The 13,813-nt window shown below is 42.3% G+C and overlaps 1 protein-coding gene across 1 annotated transcript in view; it reads left to right on the forward strand.

Annotated features, from left to right (window-relative positions):
* The first annotated feature begins 642 nt into the window (after positions 1 to 642).
* Positions 643 to 13,813, forward strand: part of FHIP2A (FHF complex subunit HOOK interacting protein 2A) — a 30,763-nt gene continuing 17,592 nt past the window's right edge. The window contains exons 1-5 of the mRNA XM_057370284.1: positions 643 to 885; positions 8,782 to 8,860; positions 10,757 to 10,926; positions 13,097 to 13,201; positions 13,535 to 13,657. Of these exons, the coding sequence (XP_057226267.1) occupies positions 841 to 885; positions 8,782 to 8,860; positions 10,757 to 10,926; positions 13,097 to 13,201; positions 13,535 to 13,657 (522 nt within the window). The 5' untranslated portion in view covers positions 643 to 840. The remainder of the gene's footprint in view (positions 886 to 8,781; positions 8,861 to 10,756; positions 10,927 to 13,096; positions 13,202 to 13,534; positions 13,658 to 13,813) is intronic.

Consider the following 13,813-nt stretch of genomic DNA (forward strand, 5'->3'; position numbering starts at 1 on the left):
TGGAGATGTTTAGCCTGAAGAAAAGGAGGCTCAGAGAGGACCTTACCACTCTCTACAACTCCCTGGCAGGAGGGTGTAGCCAAGTGGAGGTCAGGCTCTGCTCCCAGGCAGCCAGTGACAGGAGAGGACATAGTTTTAAGCTGTGCCAGGGGAAATTTGGGTTGGACATTAGGAAGAATTTCTTCACACAGAGGATGATTAAACGTTGGACTGTTCCGCCCAGAGAGGTAATGGAATCACCATCCCTGGAGGTGTTTAAGCAAAGACTGGACGGGGCACTCAGTGCTATGGTCTGGTTGACATGCTGGTGATCGGTCGTAGGTTGGACTCGATGATCTCAGAGGTCTTTTCCAATCTAAGTGATTCTGTGACTGTGATTCACTTCCCTGCCCGGGAGTTACCCGCAGAAGCTCGGGGCTGGCTCGGGGCACCCGGTGGTCGGTTCCCCTGGCAGCCCGGCCCTGTCCCGCCTCACCCGCACCCCGGTGCCGGCACAAGCGGCCCGGCCGAGCGGTAAGGCAGCGCTCCCGGCTGGCAGCGCCCGGGGCCGGGCGGAGCGGAGCGGGGCGGGCACAGCCGGGCCGGGCCGGGCCGGGCAGAGCTGCGTGCGGGGGGTGGCGGCCCCTGCAGGACACCCGGAGCCTCGGCAGCCGCCGCCGCGCACCCGGCGGTGTCAGTGCCACGGTGTCCGCCGGGGAGCGAAAGGCAGCGCCGGCGCCCGCCCGCCCGATCCCCGCGGCCAGGCCCCCGCATGCAGCCCTCACCCTGGAGCGGCGGCGGCGGCGGATCGAGGAGCTCTCGAGGTCCTCCCGGCAGCGGCTGCTGCAGTCGCGGGACAGGATGTTCTCCAAGTTCACCTCCATCCTGCAGCACGCCGTGGAGGCGGTAAGGCCGCCGGCGGGCCCGGTCACGCCGCGCCGGGGATGCGATCCGGGCCTAGCACCGAGCGTGGGGCGGGGGTTCGGACCGGGCCCGGCGCCCCTTCCCTGCTTCCCCCCGGCGCTGCTCCCGGCGGGGCCCCGCAGGGCGCGCATCCGCTCCCGTCACGGCCCTGCCGCGGGCCGGGGAGGCGGAGGCCGAGCTGCCCTGGCGAGCCCGGGAGGGAGCACGGGAAGGGAACGAATCGCCCCAGCGCGGCCCCCAGAGAGAASCGGGGGTGCCGGGGGCGAAGGGAGCGGCTGCAGCTCGGGCAGCCCCGGCACAGCCTCCGGCTGTCACCGACGGACACTGCCGCTGCCCCGCGCCGGGCCTGAGGGCAGCCCTGGCCCGGCCCTCACCCGGCCGTTGCCCGGCTGTTTCAGCCAGACGAACAATAAAGAAGGGGAATCAGGAAACTCCTCAGGATTTCCATCTCGTCGTGATCGGCAGACAATAGTCGCCGTCTCCGGTGCTTCTGCGGGATGTTGTCAGTTCCAAAGCGACGCTTTCCATCGCTGGTTTATTTTGTGGTTGTGTGGGGTGATCAGGTTGTCCGGGGCTGTGTGTGCACCGAGGTTCCCTCACGGGGACTCGCACCGCAGTGCTGGGCASAGGACGTGCGGCCTGTTTGCGAGCTGCCATTGCTGCAGGCCGCGTTCGGCACTGCCTGCCCACAATTTTTGTTAGCTTTTTTGTTAGCTTTTCAGTGAGGCGGGGTCCTGGTAGTTRTTCCCTGCCTTTCAGCGCCTCTCCCAGTAAACCAGCATACCTGGGAGACTTGAGTGTGAAAGAGGTGCTAAAAACTGGCAGTGAAATAGTGATGCGAAGGTGAAAAGTGTTGAAGAAAAATTGTTCAAATGGTTAAATAAAGAGCTTGCAGGCCAAATCCAAATGATTGAAATAAGAGCCTGCATGACAAATCCTGCCRTATCTGAGGGGCAGCCTTTGTGCATTAATGTATGCTTCRATGCTGCACTTGAACATATGCCCGTCTTTATGTGAGCCTGTAGTTCTGCAGCGTTCAGGTTTGCAAGTTAAGCATGTATTCATTAATTGCAGGTTCCTAACTCGCTCTTTTGGTGGTGTAGTGGCATTTAGAAATAGGTGTTTTAAATAATTAYAAAATATTTTATTTGAAAACATTCTGACCACATGTGAATGCCTTCAATAGACAGTGCTTTCACTGGAGAGGAAACAGAAATTAATGCCTGCCTGACTAAAGAAAGCTTGTTGTGGTGAGCTGTGCCACATTTTGAATAGCAGAAATAAGAGTGGATGACTGAGAGATGCAGGAGTGGAGAAGATACTTACTCTTTCAGGCCTACCAATTCGAGAGGTCTAATCGAAGTTATTCTTAGAGGAGTGTTTACATTATTGATGTGTGCAAAAAATAAAAAGAAAGAACTACATTTATCTGAGATCCGATAAAAAATAGAAAAATGAGTGAGCTGAATGGAAAAGGAGGAAAGTAGAGATACTAGGGACTGGACTATTTTTTGATTAAAGAAAAAACCAAACCAAAATACGGAAACAGATTGATGCCATGATTTTGCAAGTGAGTGCTATCAACCAACATGCTGTTGGTCCTTGCTCAACTCTGGTGTCCCTTTTAGAATTGCCTCATCCTGCTACGACTATCATGGTGGATCTTCTGATAAACACTGCACTATTGCAAGGTTGTGACAAAGACTGAGCACCACACACTAGTAATAAAACATGGAATTGCAAAAGCAAGAAGATGCTAAGAATGTTTCTTACTTTATAAGTTTGACTCACTAATACAAAGACAGAACTGAGAAATGTAAATTTTTAATCAGTTTTGGGGCTGTATTTATTTTAAGTTGTTTCATTCTCCCTGTAGTAAAAACATGTGGTCTGCTTAGCTTTACTGTAGTGGAAATGAAAATTGGTATAAATCTTACTCATATAAATGTTAGTAAGTTCACTTTGATGCTGCCTGCTGTTTTCAGAACCAAGAGAATTCAAAACATCATTTTTGCTTGCTGTTTTTGCTGGGGAGCACAGGCAGCCTTAAATGGATTCTTAACCCTGCATATCAGCAATAGATCCAGTAACTAAGATAGTAATTCTCAAAGGTTTTGGATGCCTAACTCAAAGTAGGTAGAGTTGTAGCTGTACAGTTTTCAGCTGAGCTGGACACTAAAATGCACTTGAAGAGCCTGGGTTTTGAAGAACCTGGGTTTAGCTCTCATGGGTGAGACTACTTTAAATCAAAATGGTTTGGGTAGCCCTTCTGCCCTGTCCTTTCTCCTGCACATCACTTATRTAATGCTCCTGCCCTGCCTGAGGGGCCACAGGCCTGCAGACTTTAGAGAGATGCATTTAAACAGTAAGAGTTCCTATGCTATTAGATAATCGTCGTTATCTTACCCTCAATATGTCATCCCTCTGAACTCTGACGAGGAATTCCAAAGGTTGACAGTCTGATAGRCATGGCAGTATTTGCCTTTTACTTGTCAGTGTATCACTCTGACTGCCCTCGTGACAGGACTGTGCTGAGACAAACATAAGGGATCAGTTGCTTTTTACTAGGACTTTCTCATACCAAGGATTTTTCCCAGAGAGGTTGTGGTGGTGATCAAGACTAGGCCAGATAGGGCTTTAAAAATTCTGGCCTAGTGGAAAACTTCCTGCCCATGGCAGTGGGGTTGGAACTAGGTGGTCTTTTAAGATCCCTTGCAACCCAAACCTGTCTATGACGCTATGATTCTGCTTGAATAACTCAAAACTTTTAATCTTTTCTGCCTAAATTACCCAAGTGTTTGAAACTATACTCTTGATTTTCATTACAATTGAATCTAGTTTTTGCCACATCTTACGTCAATCCTGCCAATATTTTAGATTTTTTCTCTTTCTGGATTTCTCTGCAGCATCCAGATGAGCAAGCACTGCTRTATTACTCTGCCAACAGAGCATCTTTAAATTGAGTTGGATGTGTTGGTGAGAATGGTGGTGAGAGTGCTGTCTTTTTTTCTGTTACTTCAGGGCAGAACAGAAATGCTGTTGCTTCATGGRGTTCATCTTATTAAATCTGTGACAGTTTATATATGGCTTGTCCTGAAGTTGTATTCTCTTTGCTATGCATTTCTGATATACTTTCATCCCAAAGGGCTTTTCATGAGCACTATATTCTCAGCAACAAGAAATGTAGTGTACAATAGCAAAGCAGCAAGTTAGACTTACTTTTATCTTGTGCTCTTCACTCATGTTTCCCTAGACAAAATAGCTTGTCYGTAAAGTGCCCACTCAGTGTTCAARGAACTTTTGTCTGTRTTTGATTTGGGCTTTCACCTTAATACTCAGCTCAAGGGGATGTTTTTGCACTGTGCCCCTTGCAGGAAAAACATAATTTTGGTTGGTTTGAATTTTGTAACTTGCTGTCAGTCTGGAATATTTCTATCACACAATTGAATGAATTTCAAATGAAGATTTTGGTGTCTGCTGCACGTTCCTGAGACCCCCTCTCAAACAGCCTGTTTTTCCACTGTATCTCATACACTGGTACATTACCATGCTTTCAAGTAGCTTCTGTTCATACTTTGAGKCAAAACTCAGCTTTCAAAGAAACAAGTCACTTGGTACAGGCAATCCTCCAAAATAATGAACTGCATAACTGATCAGAACAGAAATTATTCTTCTTGAACCCGCTTTATTTGATGCAATGACCTTACATTTTTTCGTTGTTTTAATGTTGTGCTGGTATTAACATATTAGATGGCACCATGTAATATATGGCTTGCAAGCATGTACAGTCTTAATTTTATATGTGGGAGCAGTAGCCGTTATAATCTGTGTGCAGTCATCAACTGAAGATCAAGTAAACCTTCAAGCAKTAATCCTTTTTCACATTTTCTCGCAGACCATTCACACTGGTACAGTAGTAAGACCGAAGAAAAACATCAAGTGACTGTTTCACTTWGGGCAGTGTGCATGCACTTCCCCTTCCTTTCTCTTTGACCCCATTCCTGCTTTCTTCTTTCACTCTGGTATCTGACCAGACAGTACCTGTTAYTTTTTTATGCAGTGTCCACTTTACTTTGTGAACTTGTCCAGAAGATATTGAGGCATATCATCAGCTTCTGATGTTTCTATCCTTTCCAGTACTGAATTGCACTTCTGAAAAGCATACATGAAAAATATAACAATGATTCTTACATGTACCAAAGAATCGTTGTTAAATACTACATATACATTGGGTTCTTTGCTCTTTATATAATTTTTTTTTCTGCCTGAACACAAATTCTATATGCTTTGGAAAACTACGTGGAATTGTATTTTGGACAGGTTTTGTCATGAGCAGACTGTAGTTCTGGTCAGAGATCTGTCCCTCTCCTGAGAACAGCACTTTCCCTGAAAGGAGTGGGCTTTGATCATTGGTTACATTTTGTCACCAGAATGATAAGGCAGCATGTGTTTTAAGTTCAGCTCRCTCCCAGGAAGCCCAACTGCTGGAGCTGGGCTCCAGATGGAAGAGCTCATCCATGGCTGCTTGAATGCACTGGGTTCGTTGGTTTTCAGTGAAGTTTAGCTGTTTGATAACCCCAAGATCTACACTGGAGGCTTGAAGATGGCACGGGTATTTTTCCCCTAAGGAGAAGAACTTCACTTTGAGATTAGGAATTGCTAAGATTCCTAATTACATCAAGATTAATTACAGCCACAGAATATTCTGATTTGGAAGGGACCCACRGGGATSATAGAGTCCAGCTCTTAAGTGAATGGCTCATACAGGGATTGAACCTGCAGCCTTGGTGTTATTAGTACCATGCTCTAACCAGCTGATGTAATGGGGAGAAATCGTCACTTTTAAGGTAACTCCTTCAAAATAGACAAATAGCAGGAATTAAYGGCCTTCACAAGGAATTCCGGTTTGCTTCAGAATCTCTATACAAGTATATGTAATTACACAATGGAGTGGTTATTCAGGCTGGCAACTGTAACATGTATTTCATCTCASCTGATAGCTAATAATTCRTCCTAAAGTAGAAACTACAACATCATCCTAGAATTACCTGTCCTAGTAGGGTTAAAGCATCTCAACCAAGCATTATTGCTCCCTGATGCTTTCCAGTGTGTGGCTTTGTTTTGGTCTGGGTCTTTACCTTGATTTTGTGTCTGAATAACTAAGCTAAGAGGATTGCTTGGGTTTTGTTTTTTTTTCTTTACTGTTGTTTGTTTGCTTGTTTTCTTGTAGGGTTTTGTGATTTTTTTTAAATTAGTGAAACACTTATCTCAGAACAGTGTTCCTGGGCTTACATCTCCAGTTGGTGGCAATGCTGATGGGATGTTCCCAGTAGGTTGCACTGCTCAGTTGCACACACATACTAATGGTATCTCTGTTTGCTATGTCTGGCTTGCAGTCCTGATCAGAGAAGACTCTGAAATCACTGAGTATCTTAATTTGAAAGGGCAGGACCTGTCCCTGAATTATTTTTTCACCTCTGAGAAGWGTCCCTGGAGGCGTTTATTGGGAGGGAGAATGTCTATATCCACAGTTCWCTCCCATGGTGGATAAATTATTGACAGCGCTGAGAAGTGAAATCCTTTTCCTGGCACTGCTCGGAGGCACTAAATTCATCTTGAGGCAGATGAGACGGAAAGAAGTGGAGAGGAAAATCACATCAGCCAAGGATAAATCTTTAATGTTATCTATCATGTGTTACTTTGGAAATAGAGTGGTCTGAGAGGCCTGTATTCCTCAAAAGTTGTCTCTGCGTTATTCATCAGCCAGTGCTGAGGTTTTGATATTTTTTTTTTTAACAGAAATGATCATTACATTGCTTGAAATACACATGTAGAGCGGCAAATGTGACATATAGAGCATGATACACAGTATCATATGCTCAGTCTTCAGTTTGTTTGGTTATTCYTCTGAATTTCAATAACCTAGTAAATGTCACAGTAAAAGAAAACTGGTTTTGTGCAGTCTGTGGTGTCCAGGTACTTACTCTRTGGTAGCTGCTGTTCTAATGTGCTGCTCTGAGTGCCCAGCTATGGAAGACTCAGTGAGTGCACAGCCTGTCAGGGAGAGGAGAAGCACTGTCAGTTTGATTTCCTAGTTGCCATTTCCAAGGGCGCATTTCCCCCCAGGAGGCAGGCAGAGATAGTTGCCAAGCACCACTACTTTTCCACACTRCTGTGTTTCAAAGTCCTGTGTGCAAAGGGCCATTAACAATTAGCATTTCACTTACCTCAGCATGGCATGCTGGTCATATACTGGGCTTTACAACTTTACCAAGATAAATGTAAGTGTCACTAAATTCACGGCAAAGAAAAGACTGATGTGGAAAATGTACAGGGCTGTTTCCAAAGAAACCAGTACCACCCAGTAAAGACTATATGAGCCTGTACTGTACTAGACTATATATGAGCCCTGTGCTTATGTTTGACCAAGACCTGARGTAACTCAGCATATTTTAGACCCTATGGGGAGACACTAGAGGGGTTCAGARTTATTAGTCTCAAATGTGGTATCTGTAGCTCTTGGGGAAAAAACTTCCTTCAGTCAGTCTTTCTCTGTGAGGTTAACTGAACCTGGCATAGGTTCTTGAGAAGTTGTGGAGTCTCCATCCTTTGATGTATTGGAAAGCCATCTGAATGTGCTCCTGAGCAGCCAGCTCTAGGTGACCATGCTGGAGCAGGGGGCCTAACCTGGATGATCTCCAGAGGCCTCTTTCAACTTCAGCCTCTCTGAGGTTCTGTGAAGGACGGGAGTCCACAACCTGTCAGGATGGTTCAACTCCTTACCCTTCCAAAATAGGCACAAAAATTTATACTTGGGATTCTTTTTGTTTGTCCACTGGGCTTATTTCTGCAATTGTGTCGAGTGATAATCCTCTGTTTCAGGAGAGCCTGCAAAAGAATGGCTTAAGGACTTGATGGTCAAAAAGGAAAGCAAGCCTCAAACCAGGAGGATTAAGCCTCAATAACAACAGATCTTCATGTGTTCTATGGAATGGTTGGGGTTTTCCCTGTAGGATTCCTGATTCTACCAGCTCAGAGCATTCATGGGCACAAACTCAGTGCTTGCCTCAGCTCTCACATTGGAGAGCCAGAGTGGTGAAATGATTGTGGTCCTTTTTTCATGTGCTGCCTGTGGTCCAGTGGGCCAAATGCCATCTGTGTCTCAGTGGGGACGGAGCAGTACTCATGGCAACTGAGTGGGGGGCTGCATTTCCTTCTTGCAGGATGTTATTCTGGGTGCTACTCACACCCAGCCAGCCATCCCAAATTCCTCCAGAAAAGAAGAAATTTCTTTTTCTTGCAGAAATGAAGTATTTCTGAAAGAAACTTATTTGTTTAAAAAAAACAAAAACAAAACCAACCTGCCAAACTGTGGGTGTGGGCCTTAAAAAAACCAACTCAACCTAAAAACTGAGCAAAGATCTTTTAAAAGAAGTTGTGGCTTACAGGAAAAAAGGCAAACAACTAATTGGTATTTTTAAGGGAGCAGACGGAGAGAACAGAGCATACAGAAAAGGAAAGTGTCAAGCAGATGCAAACATGATTCTTTTCCTGCAGGATGAAACTGTGGTCTAAACAATACAAACATACATTTCTAGTGTTGCTTTGCTGTAGGAGCAATTGCTTTTGTTGCTTCAAATAGATTGTCTGGTGATAGAGACATCATAGAGATTGTTACTGATGTTTGCAAAGCAGGCAGTGTGGCATGGGGCTCAGCCATGAATAATGAATGTAGTCCTTGTTAAAGGTAAAAGAGCAGAAAGTAACAATTGTAGCACTATCTTCCAAGTATAAGATAAAATTCAATTTAATGTCTGAGCAAGTATGTTCATTTCATTTCTAACTGGTKTTTGTTTGTTGTGGTTTTTTTCCCCATAGCTCGCACCTTCCCTCCCATTACAAGAAGACTTTGTTTACCACTGGAAAGCAATCACCCATTACTACATAGAAACCTCAGGTAAAAGAATAAAGCTCTCTGGGTTTGTCTCTTTATTGTGGAAACTAGAAGTCACAATTTCAATTTTTTTTTTAAAATAGAGATTATAAAATGAGTCATGTCTTTAATCAAAATACCGAGAATAATAACAACTAGTAATTAAAAATATCGTGTGCTTCCACCCCTTAAAAGTAGGCTCAAAAAATGGTTGAAGTCTGGTTTCCTGAGTACCRTGTAGAGAACTGCACCTTTTTACATCTGACCCAGTTTCTGCTTTCACATACTCTGTTTAATCTAAACAGACAGCTGCAGAAATGCAGTCCCTGCTGTTAAGGTTTTTATTACTTTGCATCAGGATTTTCTTTTTCTTGCAAGATTTTAACACAAGTAATTTTGTGGTCATAGATTTTATCAGACATAGATGAATTCCATGTGCTCAGTATTAGTTATTTTTGCTTTGGTGTCTTGTCTCAATGTAAAGTATTTTGATAGCATAGACAACAAGTTTCGTTAAACCTTATCCAGATGTTATTCTGCTCTTCTAAAAAACTGATTAAATGTTGTTGTAGTTACTTTTTCTTAAATGCTTCCCTGGGTTGGTTTGTTGTTTTTTTGTTTTTTTATTTCTTGGCAACTATTATGCAGCATGTAAATTGTTAATTTTGGACCTAATTATGAAACAATTGCATTTTAAAAGTGAATGTTGCCATGCTTTCCTCAAGCATATTAGTTCTAYGCTTCAGCTGGAAGTACTGTTGAACCTGTGTTGTGTCTGATGATCTTGTTTATATCAATATTTACTGGTACAAACTGCAACATGACCTTTGGTTCTAAATACCCACCTTTTGGAACACTATGTGATGTTTCCAAAGGTGGAAATGACAGGGTGGCAGGGAAAACTGACACCTGCAATGACATGGTGCAGAATAAAAGCTGACTTCTTTCTCCCAGAGTTTCAGAAGCCTTTTGAAAAACAAGTTTTCACTCAGTGGATATRTTTCTGTCCTCTGCAGTAGGAACAGAATTATGTGTAGGAAATTCAAGCAAAACACTTCAGGCTAACTGGAGGTTGTGGCAGAGACCAAAACCACTCTGACATGGCAGTTTCCCTCTGTGATCTTGTTGCCAGTTGCATGCAAGAAGTGACAAGTTATTTTTAGATTATTGCGTAAACAGTATTTACCATTTCCCTAGGATAGTTGTTCAAGTAGATTTCAGCTGAAAAAAATAAAAGAGGAAACTCTTCATGTGTGGATATGTTCTACAGCATGTGAATGCCAGCTCCCACTGCCAGTGGTGTAAATCCACTGCAGTTTCRTGACTTTAATGAAATAAACCCTTTCCTTCATAAAGTTTGACAGAACTCTATTTCAATGCAGAAAACGCAGAGCAGAAATTTAAAAGCTTTTGAAGAATAAACGGCATAGAGTTTGGCTTTTCTTTGTTGTTATTGTCAGATTTAAATAAATTTAATTATGTAGTTCATAAAGSAACTGATCAGCTGCAAATTAAGCTGCTGTTAGATGCCATTCATAGATTCAAGAATACTCTATGAAGGGTYGAAGAGGAAGATATCAAGACATGGAGGATACAAACCAGAAGACTGAGAGTTGTATTTTTCTGTSCCTTAGCTTGCTCTCTGGCAGTAGAAGTTTTCCTTTTTTGACTACGTGATAATTGCATGTTTTGAATTTTGGAATTTTCCCTTGTCCCCATTGCAAGGTCAGTTATCTGCCCAATGCATATTCCAGTGCACATGTTCAGATACAGTTCTGAAAGTTTGAGAAATGTTAAAATCTTGCACTGTATATAAGGTTCTTTAAATGGATGTCTTATTCATAGGTCTTAAATTTGGAACTGAACTTAAAAATGAGGACAATTTTTAAGTCATTCTTAATTGCCTGTTTTTTTATTTAGATGACAAAGCTCCTGTGACTGATACCAACATTCCATCTCACCTGGAACAGATGTTGGATATTCTAGTTCAAGAAGAAAATGAGAGGGAATCAGGCGAAACAGGACCATGTATGGAATATTTGCTACATCACAAGATTTTGGAGACACTYTACACACTAGGAAAAGCTGATGTATGTATTTCTCAGCAGATAATCTCTTGTGTGAGCTCCTAGTTGTAATAGAGCCTGAAATTCTACAGTAGGTGGTAGTGTAGGACACTGAACTCKAGTAAAGAGCTTCTTGCTCATGTTACCAACATATTACAAATAACAGCCTTTTACAAGCGTGATCAGAGAGAGACAGCCCCTGAGATGCTGGCTGAGACAAAACCCTGCGATKTGTTGCTCACCACTCTGGTAATACTGTGACACTAGGAGCAGGAGAAACATTTTGCTTCAGTCCAGAGTTTTTCTGGCTACTACAAGACAGTATTATTCCCCTCTGTCCTTAGTTAAATGCTGGGAGATTCTAGGGTGTAAAGTGCTGTGTTAGATACAAATCTTCGATTAATATTTCTGMGTGTGTTGAATTATTGCTCAGAAAACCTTTCATATCAGAAAACTTTTATTTTAAGTTGATCCCCCAACAGCTTTACTTCTTTAACAGTGTTGTCTGGTTCTTCATGTCTGCTTTGTGGGATACATGAAGTTACCTTTATGGCCTTGGTCCATCCTTGTTGCTGTCTTTCTTGGCAGATTTCTGAGCTAAAATGTRTGGGGTTGGGTGGATCATGGGGTGAATTTGCTTTGCAGCCCTTGTATCAGGGCTGTATTTGAATGAATGTTTTGTATCACAGTGCAGATGCAGTTAGGGAGACATGGTGTATTTTGTTCCAAGGATAAATGGAGCTCTCCAGCGTTTCCTTCTCAGTCAGTCTTTTACACATTGTCATGAGTTTTTAATTGATTTTACATAAATAGGCGGTGCAGGACAGTGGCTCAGTGGCTTTTGAGGCTGAGACGTTCCCTGCTCTGGAAGAGCCAGAGATCTGCAGTACCTGTTACTGTACCTGTCCTACAGTCGTGTAGCTGTCGTACAGTCAGGCTAAAATACCTGCTCCAGCTGGGCTTGAAACCACAGCACTGCTCTATTGAAAATACTTGCTCAGAAATACAGCTCGTTCAGTAATCTATAAATGTTGTCAAGAAATCAAGATGAAGTGGTGACATATGTGAAGTGGGTAATTAGGAATGTGTTTCTAAGAGTTGAGAGAAGTCATTCTGTACTCATACAAATACGTCTGTACAGGCAATTCTTGTACAGCCTGTCTTTACACTTTGCCACTTGTGAGTTGATACATGTGAAGTAAATACACAGTGCAGTGCTTGCAAGATGTTGCAAAGATCTGGTACAAGAGGGATAGTTTCCTTTCACAGCACTCAGTTAGACTTACTGCATTACTGTGGTTGTGCCCTCATGGTACGTATTTTACCATTCTGTTCAAAGGATTGCTTGACAACTCAGCAATGATTAGGGATTAAAAATCTAGAGATAATTACTTAGGAAGGAGCGCCAGGTAAGGCTGTGGCCACCTCAGCTCCATTCAGCTGTACAGTGAACCGTTAGGGAAATTGTGTGGGTTAAAATTAACAGCATTTATTAATATGGTAAAACACGCTAGTTTGGGGTAATTTAGCCAGAAACAAAGGTACATAAAAGCTCACAAGCCATCAGATCTCCTGGAGATGGGAAAATCCTTTCATCTGATGTGGTCCATGAGGGACGGTAGAACAGGGTCTGCGTGTTCCACAGATATTTGTGATTTATATTCTGCTCAGGAAAAGCAACAGCTTTCTCTTGTCCTGGACCATCTGTGCATTTATAAACACTTTAGCTGGCTAAGGTTAATTGCTCATGACTTTAAGAAAACTTCTGTAGGTATTAAGATTTTTATAGTTTATCATTCTGGTATTTGTATGTACTGACTCACTTGAATTGCTGGATTTTGTGGCACAATACCTTAAAAGAYATCTGACCTGTAGCAAATTAATTCTGAGTTAATTTCCCCTTATCACTGTAATGATACGGAGTATTTTCTGGAAAGATTGGTAGAAGTTTGCCCTAGAGCAATTTACTGAAAGTATGAATAATTTGAAAGAGCAAACAGTAATGAGATGCAATATTTTTTACTGATCTCTGTTAATATTGATAAAAGTAATATGTTAACAGATGATGGGGTTTTTTAAAATACTTTTGGTTAAATTTTGCTGTTTAATTAGCCATTCTGAATGACAGATTTACATCTGTGTTTTTCTCCACATGTATTGTATTTTTGTTATTACTCATCTGTTYTTGTTTCAGTGTCCTCCAGGAATGAAACAGCAAGTCCTGGCTTTTTATACAAAACTTCTTGGAAGAATACGGCAACCTCTTCTTCCCCACATAAATGTGCATAGGCCGGTGCAGGTACTGKTCAGATTAAACTAAACTAAATTTTTGTATGACAAGTTTCTTCTATTCTGCTGTAGCTAATGGTATTTAAATTTGTCCATTGTCAAGTGAATTAAAGAAATTGCTTGGGTGCAGTATCAGTTTTAATGTGCTGATGATTAGAGCCTTGCCACTGCAATGCAAATCATAAATAATAAAGAAAATTGGTTTATAGCAGTCTAAATCCAGAGCAAATGCTTAAGTCAATATTCATACATAATTGTGGTGTGTACATAGAAAAATAATTCAGTCTATTATTCCTAGAAAAAGCAATAACTTTCTGTCTTAATTGTTCATTTTATGTGACAGAAATTAATCAGGTTGTGTGGTGAAGTTCTGGCAACACCAACAGAAAATGAAGAAATTCAGTTTCTATGTATAGTATGTGCAAAGCTGAAACAGGATCCATACCTGGTCAACTTCTTCCTTGAGGTGAGTAAATCCATTTAAAATTTTACAAGTGTATTTACTGTGTCACATACAAAATCTAACAKAGAAATGGAKGTGTCACATTGTGCTTCATAGATAKTTTTCATTCYATCTGTGATTTTTTATCCTGTGATATTAGAAGTCTTGTTGTTTGGAGTT

The sequence above is a fragment of the Malurus melanocephalus genome, unplaced genomic scaffold, assembly GCF_030028575.1.
Source record: "Malurus melanocephalus ecotype Western Australia unplaced genomic scaffold, MMel_1.1 scaffold_122, whole genome shotgun sequence".
In the NCBI taxonomy this organism is placed as follows: domain Eukaryota; kingdom Metazoa; phylum Chordata; class Aves; order Passeriformes; family Maluridae; genus Malurus; species Malurus melanocephalus.